Consider the following 18,918-nt stretch of genomic DNA (forward strand, 5'->3'; position numbering starts at 1 on the left):
AGCTCTTTATCATAAATTATTATTTTCATTATTAACTCAGTGAAAAGTAAATCTTATGTTAGCAATCTTCATTGCGTATCATTTGATAATCATGACCAAAATAAGTCTGGGAATAGGCGGCCCCATGGTGTGTTTCTGCCACGTCGAAACGGAGCGACCGATTGACGTGATTTTTTTGCATAGGGATAGAGCCAACAACTGTCAAAAGCTACTTTTTATCCAGAAAAAACATTTCACTTCCTGGGGAAAATTCTTAGTGGAAAAATGAATTAACACTAAAACAGGATAACGATGCTACGTCGACATAGAATAAAAAACCATTGTATTTTTGCATGGCGAAAGATAGAGGGCCAGCAATCCATATAGGCTACTTTTTATCTTAAAAAATATATCGTTCCATCAGGAATTTTTTATTGTTAAACGTCAAAACTACTTGATTAACTACTCCGAAATTAGTAATTTCTCCCTGATACCAGCAGGTGAAGCCGCGGGTAAAATCTAGTAATGCAATAAAAGTCGATCCAACCTATGGAATTTTATCGTGGCTTGTGGATTTTTGTGATCGTATTAAATGGGCTAGTAGGGGAATCAAGAAAATGAAAATATGAATAGCTTTGCTTTAAAAGTATCTCATAAAAGTTAAATTATTAAAACGCGAGTAGTGTGAATCATTGTACGTAAATCGGATACTTCCATCATGTTTTCTTCTGGTTTCAACTCCCGGGATTGATTTGCAGTTTGCAGCAAACACCCGCATCTCTTTCTCCGTTGATTTTAGTCCTCGGAAGTTTTTTCAACTGACCATAAATGTGTAATTCATATCTTCTTTACATAAGGCCAGGCGGATGAAGAACACAATTATGTGTGTAAAATAGAAGCAGAATCCTGGACAAGCGTTTTTGACTCGACGGCTGCTTTCAAGCGAATTCCTGAAAAAGGAAATCGAGTGGAGATAAGTCTGCCTCGTAGTGAAATGGTTGACGCATTCGCCTACCATACGTGAGGTTCCGGGTTCGGTTCCTGGAAATGTCGATATGAATGAATGGACAGGTCTTTGCACACATACCTCGCTTCCTCTTTAACATTACAAATACAATAAACAAAATATACAAATAATAAAACCGATGACAGATATCAGTTATGATATTTCTTCGTGTGTGTTAATATGTCGGCCTCGTGGTGTAGTGCACGCAAGAGGTCTCGGGTTCGATTCCCGACACGGTTGACATGAAATATTTATTTGAAAAGGTGTTTTTTCTCTATAATATTTCATAGTCCCTGGACTGGCACCTGAACCGTAAAGACTGATCATTTTACCTTCGTGTAACAAAAATGACCAAAATATGCTGCGATTGGTGTACCAATGCAGAGCCCTATGTACCATTAGGCGCGGAAAGGGAATGATGATGATGTGTTGATTGTTAATATGCGGTAGATATTGGTAGAAATGTTTTATAAGTATTATAACTTAAACACTCCGTATGTTGTATCTTTTCAGTTTTCTACCCGATCCCTGGAGCCATCATTCGGTCTTCTATTCGGCGACCTCCTGAAAGATCTGGGAGTGGCCACGACTGGAGCTTCCGTGATTATGAGTACCCTAGATTGTATGGTCAACTTCTCCGGCTTCTTCGTGGGTCCCGTAATCAAAGTATTTTCCTTCCGGAAGGTCTGCATTTTTGGTTCCGTCATTTCTGCTACGGCTCTTCTTTGCACCGCACCAGCAGCAAGCATGGCACATATCCTAGCCACATACAGCATACTTGGAGGTCAGTTAGTGTTTTCTTTTATTTTTATTTATTTTCGAAACAATACCCGATTACTAGTCTCCCCTCTTCTGGCAAAACGATGCATCTGAAAAAATCTCCGAGATATTCGCTTTTAAAATGTTTTATGGGATTTGAATCAGAACTTTTCTACAGTTACACCTAGTTGCCAATTGGCTAAGAAGTCTTATAAAAAATTAACTTAAATACCATTTAATATATAGATGTGTAATTTTGCTATCAGATGGGTGTAGTGACACTCACAAACACATACAAAAGTCCAGTTTTCATATTATTATTTATTTTTGTTTCATCTTGTTAAACATTGTAAGATTCTGGGTACTTCTTATTTTCTCAAACTGGACGGTTTGGATAGGTAGGAAGAAATTGCCTTAAGGCAATATACCCGCCTGTACTAACTGACTACATCATGCGAGTTACAAGAATCATAAATGGATGAAGCTTAACAGCAGGAATATACAAACGCTGATCTAGGTCTGTAATGGGTAACCTATTTATGATCTAGCTTGGCGCGTCGAAATTCTGAAAAATACCTGGCTTGATCCGGGTGCCGTGTCACATCTAGGAATATTAATAATTTTTGAACTCCATTTAAATTAATGAGTTTTGTTTTTTAACTGTTTATTTATTATTATTAAAAAGCAAAAACAGATCCTCAGTGACATTTTTGTAGTGAAAATTTGTATTTTATAAATTTTAAATATAGTTAAGCATCAGAAACTTTATCAGTCAATCTTTCATTTAACAATATTTTGAATTTGTCCAAATTTTTGTAGACAAGGACTGGATTTAACTCCCTGGAGAGCTGTTTATATGAACATATTACAAAAGAGATGAAAAACATTTAAGAGAAGGTAATGTAGAAGTCTAGGCATCTACAGGGCTTATGACCTGTCAATGGCTGGTTTAAGTGGCCACTTTACACACTGATTAACATTCACCATTCTGCCTATAGGCAATATATTTGAACATCTATATTCCTTCAATTCTTTCATCTGTTAATGTTTGTGAAGTTAAAGTTAGCCATTGACAGGTCATAAGCCCTGTAGATGCCTAGACTTCTATATTACCTTCTCTTAAATGTTCTTTATCTCTGTTGTAATATGTTAATATAAACAGCTCCCCAGAGAGTTGAATCCAGTCCTTGTCTACAAAAATTTGGACAAACTCAAAATATTGTTGATAAATCCACCTGGTCCATGAATAAGTATAGAAATTGAAAAAATAACATTTTCAGGCGTTGCCTAGTATGTGGGTGAAATAATTTAATTAGATAAATCTCACCCGCATAAATAAAGGTTTCAGCTCTTTAACTTCACAAACATCAACAGATGAAAGAATTGAAGGAATATAGATGTTCAAATATGGGCAGAATGGTGAATGTTACACAGTGTGTAAAGTGGCCACTTAAACCAGCCATTGACAGGTCATAAGCCCTGTAGATGCATAGACTTCTATGTTACCTTCTCTTAAATGTTCTTCATCTCTGTTGTAATTAGTCTTTTATTTGTCTTAACATTATTCGGTGCTGAGAATATGGTCTCACGAAAGTAAACGATGGGTATCACCCGAAATATCTTGGCGTGTCACCTATGACACGTGTGTCATTGGTTACCCGTCACCGGTCTTGGGCAAAAATAGTTGGAAAACCCTCCTCAAGGCGCTTAGCGAGTCTCCAAACATAGCAATTTTGTTTAATAATCACATAAATAAAAACTGGATACTAAAAATGCGACAAAAGTGTGCTTGGTAATTTAATTGATGGATGCATTAAGAAAATTGGAAACCGGATGGCTGAAGATAGATTAACATTAAACCCATCTAATACGGAGCAACTATGGATAGCTTGATTCAGGATACGGCACTACCCAATGTAAGGAGTACTACTTTACCCACCGTTAAACTACTGGGAGTCTTTCTTAGTTCTGACCTTTCTCTTGACGCTCAAATTAGTAGAACGATAAGTTTATGCTTTTACCAGCTGAGACAATTTAAATGCACACGTAAAATTTTTCCCGTTGATGCCGCCCGTCAATTAATAAATTTGTTTGTAGTGTCTAGAGTCGATTATTGTAGTGATATATACGCAGGTCTACCAATGAACAAAATGACTCGCCTACAGTCTGTATTAAATGCCACAGCAAGACTTATTTTCGGAATCTCTAAGTTCAGTCATATCACTCCACTACTTCGGGAATTACACTGGCTACGTTTTCCACAGATGGTGGAATACAAACTGTTGGCTTATGTATAAGTCACTCCACAACCCTGCTTCTGAGTATCTAAGGGAACTATGCATTCCAGATTAACTAGCTGACAGGCATCTTACGCATAGATCAGCTAAGTCTACGGCGAGAGGGAAAGTTATTATACCTCTACGCAAACAGTGCACTAAATTCGGTGTACGCGCATTTGCGGTCGCAGGCTCTATGGCGTGGAATGTTCTCCCAGCAGAGGTGCGAGGCTGTGAGAGTGAAGTGATGTCTCGGAAAAAACTTAGAACCCACTTATTATCTAAAAGATTTGAATTAATCACATTATTATATTATTTTTCCTTAAATACATATTTGTATTTGTTTCTTAATTTATTAAGTTTTCATCATATTAAAATAATATTTATGAGAGGTAATGTAGATCTTTATTTCAATGTGCAGGGGGCGCAATGCTTAGCTCCAATTATATTTACATGCATGAATACATTATTTTATTTTGCAACAATAAATGAAACAACGCTTTGGCTAATAATGGCAAAACAAAAAATGATAATAAACGAAATTTAAAAATGATACCTATCATTCATTTTTAGTCTGAACAATCCAAATTATGTTAAGGTATGTACAAAATATTACGCTCTTGGGTCAATGCCATTCCAATCAGAGAATTTGGTTTTCAACAAAATGAGATTGTGTAATAAGACGACTATTACTTAATATTAATTATAAATCCATTTTCGTACCCAAAATTTTAGTATATTTACAAAGCTCAATTTCTCATAATTATGTTTTTGCAAATTCATGATTTTTTTAATTGACCAGATATTTATCACCTATGGAATTACGTACCTATGTAATATGTATATTCAAAATTAACATTTCTGCTCATCATGAAAACAAGTAGCATTAAAAAGAGTGGGTATATAATATTTGTGTGTTTATTTTTTAGGCTTCGGCGTTGGTTTTGCTTCTGCATCATCATTCGTTTCCTTGAACCACTATTTTACCAAGCGTCGTGGTCAGGCTGTGGGACTGTCTATGGCTGGTACAGGCCTCGGGCTGATGATTATGCCGCAGCTTGTGAGGCTTCTGCTGGATGTTTATGGCTTCCGAGGAGCAGTGTTGGTCCTCGGAGCTCTGGCTTTCCATTCTGTTCTTGGCTCCTGCCTGCTGCAGCCTGTTAAATGGCATCTTAAAGAGGTGCCAGTAGACGAGGAAGGCCAATTCATGCAGGTTCGCAAAAATATCGCCAGGTTTATATAAGTTGCAAACTTAACGTATATAAAGATGAGAAAGTTGTAGAAAAATATGTTTTAAATTTTTACTAATACAGAAAAATAGGCTATTGTGATCACTATGGGACCTATGACTTTTGGCAACAATAACCGATTAATAATATTAAGCAAATATTTTTTTAAAAATACAACAACACAATACAAACCTTTATTTTTGGTGTATGAGTGATGATATTGAATTGGCTCACCAGAAGTTTTTTTTACACATGTGGCGTGTATTAACATAAAAGATTCACTTATGTATCGTTGGGTTTCTGGCATAAGTTGGTAACTACATTTTTCTAGTTGTGAGATATTGCACTTTTAAAGTCAAAAGCTCTTCCCAAATCAAGAATTTAAATAAAACTGCAAGCGAATATTACTAAATATTATTTTTTGTATTTATAAAATACGATATATTTTGTTTGACTTTTTAAATAGAGATTATTTTATGCCATTTCAACGTGATCGTAGAACAACGATGTTCGAAAACTGTGACATTGACTTTCTTTTATCTTAAAAAGGTTATAAATGAGGGCTTTATAATTTATTTGTATATTTCAGGTTTAAAATAAATCAAATATGTACAACTAACTCAAGTATCAAAAATAATTTTAAAGCAGTCTCTTATTCTTAGAGGGGGGGGGTCGGTGCTATTCAAGCTCCTGACATCACTGCGACCTGTGAAGATCTATTGTGACAGGTTAATAAAGCACTCTCATGTAAAGTTTAATCAAATCAAATGTGTCATTGTATTACAATCATGACGACATCACTTTTTGAAAATTTGCAGTTACCATTGTGTGCCAGAAACCCGACAATATTATGTGGGGTTTATCGTTAACTCTTAAAACCCAGTGGGTCAAAAAAATATGCACCTGGCGGCAGTGGGTCAGAATAGACCCAGTTTTAAAAATTATCTTTCAGGCATTTTGAATGAGAACAAAATGTATTCTGATTTGACGAGAAGACGCGCAGTTAAGTTTTGTGATTTTTCAGGATTTTAAAAAATAACTCATAATATCTGAGCGCACCAAATTTACTTTTCACGCAATCGATAAGTTTCAATACTACTAGGGCTAATCGGACCCATTTGTGGGTATATGTTAATCTTGTAACTAAGTTACTATATTAATGGTTCGAATATACAATACCGCAGAGTGTGTGCGGGCCAACTACTGCTTCACAAAATTATAGCAGGAAAAGTTAACTGTGCAGAATGACTTAGTTTAATAACAATACATGTTCCAGCCAGGATTTGTAGACGGTACCACCTGTTTCATGTACCAATAAGTAAAACATTGTATGTTAAAAATGATTTTTTCCGTAGGACTTTTTCAGTGTACAATACAAAATTTAAAGACAGACTACTCAAAGATCACTCTGTCAGGTTTAAAATTTACCCTAAAAATGCATTATGTAACTTAGTAGACATTAAAATAATAAATATGTACATCTCCCTTCCCCTCCTTATCCTTTTTCCATGCATCCTTGTCCTAATACTGCCCAATTTACAATAACTTGCTGTTCTTTAAAAAATCAATTCTTTGATTATTAAAAAATATATCCATGAAAATAACATTTTTATACATATAAACTTATATGTATTGTATTTTCTTGAGCTGACTTTGTGCACTTAGTGGAAATCTGTTATTGGTGCTGAGTTTATACACTGTATCTGTTTGTTTACTACAAATTTGTATGCAGAACTTTTGGTTTCCCAAATAAAATAATAAATGAAAATGCAGACAGTACTGATTGAATCTAGCCGTGTTAATGAACGCGAATTGAATTTTTGTTTGCGTTGAATGTCGTTAGCTGTGTCGTGTTGGTCAACCGGTACCAGCGCTGAGCGGAGAGTATAATTTACACTTTTCGCTGCAGTTGGTGACGTTTTAGTTGGGCGTGTTGGTGGGTAAAAATATGGCATTAAATTGTATGGCAAATATATTGTAGGAAAAAAACAATAAAAAATATTTTTATTAAAACGAACCATGTTCTTTGAACGACGTCACTAGTTCATATGAATCAACCAATGGTGAAAGGGTTGTGAAAGATTCCCGGTTTACGATAGTCCAACGGATCAATCGGCAGATATGACATCACATGCAGAGTAATTTCAGAAATGCAAACCTTAAAAAAATCTTTTTTTTTTTAATTCTTCGCATTAGTATATTAGTCTATTAACAAATAAAAAATATTAAAAAACCACTGAACTTCCTCATTGATAAATATAGTGCCCTATGCACAACTTGGTGTTGAAAGGGAAATGATGATGAGTAATATTGTGCGTTCATTTACGTAAAATGATATTTTGTTGACAACTTTGCAATATTGAATTTTTCAACCATCATTATTTGAATAATATTTTTAATGTTTCAACATTTCTATATAATGTTGATTTTATACATTTTTATGAGCAAGTTGAGGCAAATGTTTTACACGTCAGCACATGAAACAGCACATGAAACAGCACATGAAATTGACCATTTAAATAAATATCGCATAAGTAGCTTGAAAATTCCACAATCTCAACAGATGGTAATCTTTGTATCATATAGGTATGTAGTTATAACATTCTTCTGTAGAATTCATATTTTGTTAATTGAATCTGGAGTTTAGTTTTAATTAAGGATTTTATATAGTTATTTCTGTTTATTTATTCCATTCATATTACAGAGAAAACACTTCTAAAATATTATTAATCTTTAAACTTTCTGGTCAAACATAAATATTAGTAAATAATTACATCAGTATAATTAAAACTACTTTTTTCTTAACCACTTTTTTTTGATCGACCGGTTTTGAAGCTACCCAAGCTTTCTTATCAAGGTATAATTTACTAAAAAAATGTAAATACTTACCTCATTATAAGTGGTTAAAAACAAAGTTTAAAAAAAATATATATCGATTTTTATTTATTTATTCATTCAAAATTACACTTGTTTAAATATTAATGAATTTATTAAGGCTTTTTAGGCCGTGTCCGTGTCAAGCCATAATAATTAACAATAAAAAATTTAGATTCATACATACCTAATCAAATATACAAAATAATAGTATCAATATATCAGTATATTGAGTAAGTTCATGCCATCCTTAAAACTAATAAGTTTTTACATTTAATATCAATAATATATTATTTTTAATAATTACGATATATTTGAAGGATTTTCCACTTATTATTTTTTTTGAAGTAACTCATTTAACGCACAATTTGAAACCCTTGTAGTTTTGAAAATGTTTATTTCCTTATTATCATGTCTCTGGCTTCATATTTATTATGTATGGCATGTACAATCAATATAGTATAATTAATCAACATTTACTTTTTTTAGGAGATGGACAGAATAGATGAGACAGAAGAAGAAGCAGAGGATCGCTTCGAAGCAGACGCCCTCATGCAAGCTGTGAAAGGTCCACAACGCCCACAAATGCCGAGAGCCGCCACTTGCGAGAAGACCCTGCGAGATATGGAGAGGGCGGCGGGAGGCCTCGGAGGAGGTCTCGGCAGGCTGCCCAAGAGACCCACAATGCCTGCTATGCCGAGGATCATGTCTTCTGCCAGTGTGACGCATTCTGCTTCCATCCGAAAGCGAAGGGAGTCCCTTATTTCTAACATGTCGAATATGGACTTCACCGGAAGTAATATGTACATTTATTTGGACGTAAGTTATATCAATCCCGCACTTTAAATTAAAAATTTCATCCAAAAATGTTTAAAAATGTACTTAATTATATTATTATTTTTTATTATGATATTATTATTATCTCAGTGTAATAATGTGCTATAGCTTTAGAGTCGCCATTTTGCTCTATTGCATATAACAAAAGCGTTTAAAATTTATTCTTTAGTTTTTGGTTCAACAAAACAGACGTGTAACGGACGGTTTCATCGCTGTGTTTGCAATTTGAGACCTGAGTATCTTCGGCCCGTTGTTTTGCCATAAACTATAGGTAACTTGATTGATAATTCTACAGTGATTTTTGTCTGTACGTGCGCCTCTTTAGCGGTAGCGCGTTATTACTCCGTGATTATTACTTTATTACTCTGTAAAAATGAAAACATAAATAAAGTGTTCACAGTATGGGACATCTCAGTTAGGACATATTCATTTTTTTGTCACCTTTCATTGGCTGGTTTAAGTGGCCACTTTACGCATTGTACCATTCACCATTCTGCCTATGCTTGAACATCTACATTTCCTCAACTCGTCCATCTGTTGAGTTTTGTGAAGCAAAAGACTTGAGACCTCAACTGATGTGGGTGAGATTCATCTGCCTGAATTATTTCACCTACTAGACAACGCCTGAACTATTTCACCTGCTAGGCAACGCCTGAAAACACTTAAATTTTTCCATGTTTTCTTCTCAAACCCCTCTCTGTTGCAATAAATTAAGAACTTAATAACTCAATTGGAAGTGAAATCCATCTGAAAACATTGTAGAATAAAAGAGTTGTTGATAATTTTCAGTACTGACAAAATTGGCTTATTTATTCCAGTCTCATTCTTACAGAATTATAAGTAATATAGTAAATAAGGTTCATTTTACAAATTGTAAGTGTAGTTGGTAGACATCTCACTATGTTTTATGAGATAGCTAGCATGCTTCCTTAGCTGTATAGAGTATAATTAGAACAAAATGTCACATGAACTGTTATCAATAAGTGATTGTAAAATGAGCTACAAATTAATGTTTTGTGTAATTGGCCAGTTGCAAACTAAAATGTAACAATTAAAACAACAAACAACTATCAGTAACATTGTATACAAGTAATAAGATTTTAGCGGATCTGTAAATCGCTCACTTCAGGTCCGGCTCGAAGGACCAAATGTTTGCGCTCAAACCAACAGTGGTACATGAAAACCAGCACAGACAATACTTTCAGATGAGAGGGTCGCCTTTCCTTCTCAAGTCGAAACAACTGGTGAACTTTTTTAACTCAAGCACTTTATTATAAAAAAATCCTTATAGGTATATATAAGGCAATGTTCATATGTGTGTCCTAGATAGACTAAATAATTACTAGACCAATTTACGTGTTGTTTTCATCTAAATGACGTGCTTTGGCCTGGGTATTTTTATAGTTCTTAAAATCTTCAATCAAATTTATAGAATAAAAGTTAGGAGCAGAAATGTTTTATTTAGCATTCACCAGGGTTGCATCTAACGAGAAAGTATATAATACAAAATTGGAAGGATATTATTATTTTTTACATAAAAAAAGTTTGTTTTTGAATGTTTACAAACAACATTACTTTTTTATGGCTCCCAATTAGATTCTTTCCTTAAATTCATAAATTCCTTTCTACCCATATAAATCTTTTTACTGAATTTTCAGTTAAACTAAAATAACATTTGTTAAATTTTTTTAAATCGTATTCTTACATAAAGTGCACCCCTGCTGGTTTGAAGAGCAGAGTTTGACATTTGGAAAAAGAATTCTATATTTGGATATTAATTATTTCAAGTTTTATAATTCAGCCATAAACAAGTACTTAGATACCTAAGTATGACTGACAGTAAAATATGCTATGTACAAATCTATTTAAAATGTCATCATAATGAAAGTTAGCAATGCTCTTTAATATTTTTTTGTAATTATTATAATTTATTTTATGGATCCTGATAAATCTTCATTTTCAGGGTGCAGATGATGACTTGGGGTTAAATATGACTCCTGGCAGAAAGGCATCACAGATAAAAGGAGAAAAATTTACCATGAACAACAATGATGTCAAAGTCCCTGAGCAAGAGAGCTTCTTCAAGAGATTCATTAATCTAATGGACTTAGACCTTTTGAAAGACTGGTCTTATCTAAATCTTTTGTTTGGCCTGTCCATCTTCTGGGTGGGCGAACTGAACTTCAGGATGTTAACTCCTTTCTTTATAACTAACATGGGGTACACAAAGACTGAAACAGCTTTTTGCTTATCTGTCACTGCCATAACAGATATTTTGGTCAGATTGATATTGCCGCCAATTTTCGATCGTAAGAATGTGTCCAAGAAACTAGTGTTTTTTCTGTCTTCGTTCTTCTTGGTTGTCACCAGAAGTGGTAAGATTTCGTAAATTATTACTTAAATAAACATGTTTTTTTTACTATGTTCAGTACTTATTGAAAATAAATATTATACATTATTATCAAGTAGTAGAATCCCATATATTGACATATTTCATGGCAGTGGGACTTACCTTTGGTAAGATTTTGATTTTTTTGATTTAATTTAAAAAATCAAAATGTGTTTTGTACAAACAGAAATATGTAATATTTATATAATTGATTTAAGTAACATTGTTATCTCTCCAAGGGATCAAGATTCTCTTAAATAGAGAAGTAAACAAAAAAAAAGGTGTTATTTTTTTATTTTTTTTGTACCACAACAAGCCAGGTGGCCCAATTACAGTGGTAAATTACATTACAGAACACCCAGGCTTGAGAAAAATCACATTTAATTTTTGTGTTCTCACCGGGAATCGAACCCGGAACCTTCTGTGTGTGAGTCGAGCGTCTTGACCACTACACCACGGAGGCCATTAAAATGCTCATTTTAGAATATACACCATACATCAATATTAAAATTTTTTGAATACCTACCAAAGTGTTTTTATTTATTTGTAGTTACAAAATTTAATTTTTTTTTTATAGTGCTGGCTGAACAAACCGAGTGGATCCCTCTAATGGTGTGGCTGTCTATCTGCGGATTCTTCCGAGGATGTTGTCTGAGTAACTTTACCCTCACAATATCGGAGAGCTGTACGCTGGAGAAGCTGCCAGCAGCCTTTGGTCTCCACATGGTTGCCAAGGGAATCTTTGTTCTCATCCTAGGCCCAGTAGTTGGTAAACATACATTGCAATATTTTGATAATAATTGTCTGAATTTTTTTCATAATATAACGAAATGATGTGAAGATTTAATTACGCTAAATTATTTATTATAGAAATCAAACAGTCTTTATCAAAATACAAAGTATTAGGCCAATTAGTTGATATAAATACATAATGACAGAGCTCCCTATACTCTTTTCCTCTCACTTTGTTTCCATGCACATTTATATTTGTAACATTAAAAAAAAAAACATTAAAGGTAAGTAGCATGTGTAAAAATTAAGTAGGTACAAGATAAATTAAGAATGTCTTTAATTGCTTGAATGCCTAACTAGCGAGACACAAAATGTACCCTAACTACTGAGCATTTTGCCTGCATGCACCGTTTTTTAAACTTTTTTTTGCGATTATAATGTTTATGTGAAAACGGAACATAATCGCTGGCAGATCAAAATTCTTGGTTGGTTTCTATAAAAACTAAATATATATGTGTTTTTAACTTTGCAATAATGTCTATATAAGATTTAAACATGACATTTTTAGAGTGATAACTATAATGTTGTAGTTTGTCTTAGATAAAACGATTAAAACAAAGGCTTCATCACACCGCGGCTTCCGAGATGTAAAAGGTTAAGACGCTTGACTCACGCATGGAAGGTTCTGGGTTTAATTGAAAAAATAAAACGTGATTTTTCTTGAGCCTGGGTGTTCTGTACTGTAATTCACCACTGTACTGGCCTACGGCATTTTGTAGTGCAAAAAAAAAACAAATCATAACTGTGCTTTTGTTTTCAATAAAAACTATCATAAAGTACAAGCTATCATAAAGTAGTATAACAGTACGGTATTTATACAAATAATATTTTTATTTCTCAAAATTGAAAAACATTAAGTCTTAAAATCACGATCTGTTGAATGCGGCTTTAGGCACTGTTACGACGCCAATGTCGTTGTTTGATGATAGATATTAATTAGTTCAAAAAGTAGTACAAAAAATCAGTTTCAGGCCCTGAAGTTCACAATAACAAGGAAAATATGACGAATTCCGCTTGAAGATTTTGAAGCGCAGATCTCAGCTCTGGCATTTAAGTGGTTATTAGACCTTATTAATCTGTTGTATTTGCAGTGTAATATGTCGGTGTATCTAAAACTGTCATTGTATGTAGCCTGTATTCTCCGAACAGTGTTCTGGAATGTCGAAGAGTTCAGAATGAAGAGTTCTACAGACAGGGACTCTATACGAAATGTATATGTACTTGTCAACTATCAATTAGGTTGTTTAATTTTATAAAGATAGCTCATATCCAACTCCAATATAATATGCCGAGTTGCCAGATTTTGAATTTTATGAAAACTAGCGGACTTAGTCACTATTTTACTTTTGATGTCTGTATCCCACGGAGCAATATGAAATATGTATACATACATCATTATTTATTGTCCTCTAATTATGGTATTATTTATGAGTTTTCAAAGTTATACAAAACATAAAACAGAAATGATCTCAGGACTGCAATCTTCAAAATATCCTTATGATTGATGTAGCATAGTAACTTTGGTTGAATTGAAAAAAAATATATTCTGGATTCAAAACAAAAATGTATTTGCTATTTTTTACAGGTGCTGTTCGAGATTACACGGGAAGTTATCCCATTTGTATTCACTTCCAAAACTTCTTCATCTCTCTCTGTGTCCTCGCTTGGGGTATAGAGTACGCCTTAAACTTTTTCTGCAAGAAGAAAGTAATAGAAATTGAAAACTGAGACTTGAAAATAAGTCAAATGGTTTATTTGCCAACAAGTGAAATTGTAATCTGATTAATAACTTGCAATAATATTTGTGCATTTTTAAGTTATAAGTACAATTTGACAGAAACTTATATGTATGTGTTGTGTGCAATTTCTCTATCTTCACTTAGTGCAAACAAATTGCTGCACATTTTGAAAATGATAATCGAATGTCATTTTTTAGTATAAAAATCTATGAATGAATTTTATTTATTAATATGTTTTCTTGTTTTTCTAAATGAATAAGTGATCATGCTTGGTAAAAATAATTATGTTTAAACTATTTCAATAATAAATTAGAACTTCGAATTGGGAAAAACTGAAAAAAAAAAAAGTTAAAGGAAATAACATGTTTATTGAAATTTGTCTCGTTGATAAAAAAAACCTGAATTTTTCAAAAATTTCAATATGGTGTATGTGAAAAATACGCTACGACAAATAATATTAAAATTATCTTTTTAAAGTGAATATTGATGACATATGATATTCTACTGAAAATTCAGTAAAGATGGAATAATTCTTAGTATTTACAAATTTAATTTAAACCATTATTTATCTATATTTAACAGTCATGTTAAATGTCATAGCTATTACATTTTATTTTTGTAAAATATTTTTTTTTACCAAAGGAGGTAAATGTTTGTATTGTTATGACCATAAATAAAAAAGAACTGATTGGCAACAAAGCATGCAGTTTGAAATGAGAAATATACATCACTAACAAATTGACGGTCCGTACGTATAGGTAAAGTATACATAGGGACCATCAAAATGAAATATTCAATACAACTTTGTAACAGTGAAACCATCGAAAAATTCTAATATTAACAATTTTAATTAATCACAAAAGAAAACAAATTCAACTCGATAATATAATATAATGATGGATCCAAGCAACAAAAAAGCAGATCAGTTAATTTTTAAAATAAAAACATTGAGTATTATATGAAATTGTTTAAATTATGTAATCTTTCTTCTTTGTTCTTTTTTTATATAAATTCATCCAAATGAGAATTATTGATATTTGAATTGAAAACATTAAAGGAATGCCTAAATCAAACAAATCATCACATCGTTTCTCTGCAAGGGTGGACAGAGAGCATATAATGCCACACTACTGTTTTTGTATACAAACCTCTTTTTTTCTAAATTCTTTTTTTTATGCACATATGCTGATTATTTTGACAGTTGACATGTTCATCTTCGAGTATTTGTTGGATTTGGTCAGCTATGTCTTTCTCGAGACAAATAATATGTGTGTTTATCCATAATTGAGATTGTATTCAAATTGTTTTTAACACATTATGTTTTTTATTATATTGTGTAGAGATATTTGTAATATTTTTATTAAGATGAAGTATTATTAAGGAGTATTATGTATTACTTCATTATTGTTTCTAGGATTATGTTACATATTTGAAATATGAAAAAAAAAAATTGAAAGACAAATTTATTTGTGTAATAAATATTATGAATATTAATCTGTATATCCATAAATAATTTATTATATTTCCAGAATTCGGTATCTTATCGTAGTTTGTCATCCACAATAAGAAAATGGAATATACATTTTTTCCAATATATGAAAGAAATAAAGAATTTAAAAAAATAACTGTAAAAAAAAACAATAATTCAATTTTTATAATTTAAAATTGTAATAATTTTCATTTTCTGATTGTAGTTATTCAAGTTTCTCGAAAATCCCCTTTAACAAGACACGTACTGACAAATTCTGTAATGAAATTATTTTTTTTAAGAATCTTTAAATCACACAAACATTCGATGTTCTTATGAACAAATTTTGTTGTGGTCAAAACTCCACATTTCCGCAGGCCTCATCAAAACATCCTACTGACCCGGGGTTGACCGCATGTGACTTAATCATATATTTTTTGATATTCGAGGCAAGTGTGATTCACAATCTCGGTTTTATAGAGGTATTACTCAAAGCTACTGGAATATTCCATTTTATTATGATATGATGCATTTAATTAATATTAAAGTATTTTATATGCATTATTGTAGTTGCTATCAAAGATATTGAAACAGTGGATTTTTTTTTTCGATTTATATTATGTACCTGGATTTCACAATTGAATGAAAAAATAGGAATCATTTTATTAATGGTGCTAATTCAAATTTATCGTATAACTATTTTATGTTTCTTGGTATGGGGAAGAATACATTATAAACAAACAATAAAATCAACAATATTTTTCGTATGTCCAAATGTTTGTCGATAAATACATACTGTCAAATTTCATTTAAATCACAACAGAGATGGAGAACTTTTAAAAAGGGGGATATGGAAGTCATTTACTGGGCTTTTTTTTAACCCTTTTAGATTTGAATGAATTTTTGTTGATATGAAAAAATATTTTGAACGAACTAATAATTAAGTGACAAAATTCATGAAGCATGTTTCACAATCTTATAACATTATGTTAATTCAATCAAGACAATAAGAAATCTCTCAAAAAATTTTTTATGTTTGCACTAAAATTTTTTGTAAATTTTGTTTATAAACACAAGTGTTTTGCATTTTGTGTTGATGTTTATATTTTTTATACTTTGTTAACGGCATAAGCATAAAAATAAATCGGCCAGATGCTAGCTGTCAAGTTGAAAAAGGAACTTTTCTGTGTAATGCTGACTACCAACATAAGCAGAAATAAATAGAGACGTTCTTAGGGATACCAGTAAAAAATAAATACACTTGCCACTTTTTTCTAAATAAATCTAAAACTTTGTGTAAATTTGAATTGATAGCTAGGCTGATAGGCTAAATCAACCAATGACAGGTTATAAGCCCTGTAAATGCCTATCCAAAAAAGTTCCCCATCTATGTTGTAATATGCATATTTAAAAAATATGCATTTACTGTATGTAAAATGCGAAATAACTAACAAAATGTAAAATAATGTATTCAAATAATGACTAGTATTGCACTGCCAAACATACATAAATATTTGTATAATAATGGATGGTTGATAGGATTGTTTTTAATGGATAAGTTGCAATTATTGTAGCTCCCACCACTAACATATAATTAATAGACACATTATTCCCTTACTTGCTGTATCTCATATTTAGAAACTATTGCATTGCCCTTAAAAGTTGAAAATAAAGAGATATCAAGAGAGGTGGAAGGAAGTTTTAAAAAATACGCTACAACACCCAGACTAATTGAGAAAAATAAAATTTTTGGATTTTTTCTTGCATTTGGCGGGAATTGAACCCGCGATGCCAGTTTTGCAGTTGGATGTCTAACCAACAGCGTCACGGCACCTCTATTCTTCATAATTGCTTTTTCTCATCACTCACGATACGACAAATTCTGTTAGAGAAAGGCAAGAGGCAATTGTATTGAAATGCACCGACTCTGCGCTTTCTACGTGTTTATTTAATTATATGTCATTGGTTTCCATATTCCATCAACTGCATAGTATAACTTTAACTGAAATTTGTCAGTGGGATCCTGCTATTTGTTTTCTAGAATTATCAATAGAATCTTCAGTTTATAAACCGCATTTTAAAGGATTTACTAAATTGTTTTTTCATAATCTTAGGTTATTTTATAGAATAGATCAACAGTATTTTATTTTAATACATTATACTACTTAAATGTAATATGGACTTATTCCATATGCTAAATATTAAATAGTGACTGTACAACTTATTGTATCCTATTTCATTTATACATACAGTTTTATTTTTAATACTAATTTTATAGGAATCTACAAATGAATATGTGATAGCTAGTTTTGTGATTTAGGCACAGTTTTAATATGGATATAATATACCCATTAAATGATAATTACTGAAACATCTCAAATGAAAACGAAACATCGTTTTTAAATCACTTTTGTATATGAATGTTTATTCACATTTGAGATATTTTAAAAACATTTTTGGATTATTGTTAGATTGGTCATTTGAAAATACCAATTTGAGGTAGACAAATGTAAATATATTTGTAATTAAGATAAATATATGTACGTACATTATGCATACATACATATTCAATATTTTGTTTTTAAAATTAACTATATTTTTTTGTAGGTATGTAAATAAATCTCCATAAATGTATACACAAAGAAAAAAAAATAGGAGTATGTTAACGATACATTACTTTTGTCACATCATAATCTAAATAAATATACATTTGTGTAAGTACTGAGAAGGGTTTTAAAAATGCATACATTATGCGTATTTTTGTTTTGTAAATGAAGTTATCATAGTTTATATTTCATTTTGTAATCAAAATAATATGAATCAATCAGAATCATTTGTAATCCAGATTTTTGTTGGAATATTCTATTATTTCCTTTTTTTTAATCTACCCGAGGTAATAAGGCATCTTTGTTTATTTTAGTGCTATACTTAATCTTTTGTCTTTAATGCAAAAAAAAAAAACATATTTTACATGCGATTCAGCAGTGATGGTCATTTTAAAATGCCACATTTCCATCGAATAGTAGTTTTATGTCTTAATTTAACTAATTAACATTTTCGTCGAACAATGATCATTCATAAAAATACAAATTATCAAAATGTTTGTACTGAATCACTGTAAAAATTATAATTTTGATGGTCAATTAGATTATGAAGATTGTATGAAATAGTGCCAAAACGTTCTATTTTTGTAATCAATATAATCCTTTGAAAGTTAAAAATGAGTTTTGTAAATCCTGTATCAGATGTAAGACTTATAATACAAATCTATGAATGTCCATTCTTGAATACGTCCACATTTAATTCAGTACTTAATAAGATTACTTAAACAAAAATATAATCTATTGAGCCTATCTGAAATTACACCATTCCTGTCACAGCCGGACCTCTACCATAGATTCACTCGGCACAAAGAACCATAAACTTGCTTACAAGGGAGGAGATGATAATATGCTAGATCTGGCGCTGATTCCTATCGCATATTTTCAAGAATCATCTTTCGAATTTAAAAACCTTATATTTGTCGCAATTAATAATTTTACTAATAACAAATCCATACCCTCTCAATTT

The 18,918-nt window shown here is 31.8% G+C and overlaps 1 protein-coding gene across 5 annotated transcripts in view; it reads left to right on the plus strand.

Annotated features, from left to right (window-relative positions):
- The window catches only part of LOC148282460 (uncharacterized), a 100,189-nt gene extending 85,047 nt beyond the window's left edge, over positions 1–15,142 (plus strand). For all 5 annotated transcript variants that reach the window (XM_088225037.1, XM_088225040.1, XM_088225041.1 and 2 more), the window contains 6 exons: positions 1,499–1,769; positions 4,950–5,233; positions 8,613–8,942; positions 10,924–11,335; positions 11,927–12,118; positions 13,727–15,142. In XM_088225037.1, coding sequence (XP_088081163.1) covers positions 1,499–1,769; positions 4,950–5,233; positions 8,613–8,942; positions 10,924–11,335; positions 11,927–12,118; positions 13,727–13,869 — 1,632 coding nt within the window. In that variant the 3' untranslated portion in view covers positions 13,870–15,142. The remainder of the gene's footprint in view (positions 1–1,498; positions 1,770–4,949; positions 5,234–8,612; positions 8,943–10,923; positions 11,336–11,926; positions 12,119–13,726) is intronic.
- Positions 15,143–18,918: the final 3,776 nt, after the last annotated feature.

Source organism: Micrasema longulum, unplaced genomic scaffold (genome assembly GCF_059751315.1).
Source record: "Micrasema longulum isolate JH-2025_06_02 unplaced genomic scaffold, ASM5975131v1 h1tg000326l, whole genome shotgun sequence".
NCBI lineage: Eukaryota > Metazoa > Arthropoda > Insecta > Trichoptera > Brachycentridae > Micrasema > Micrasema longulum.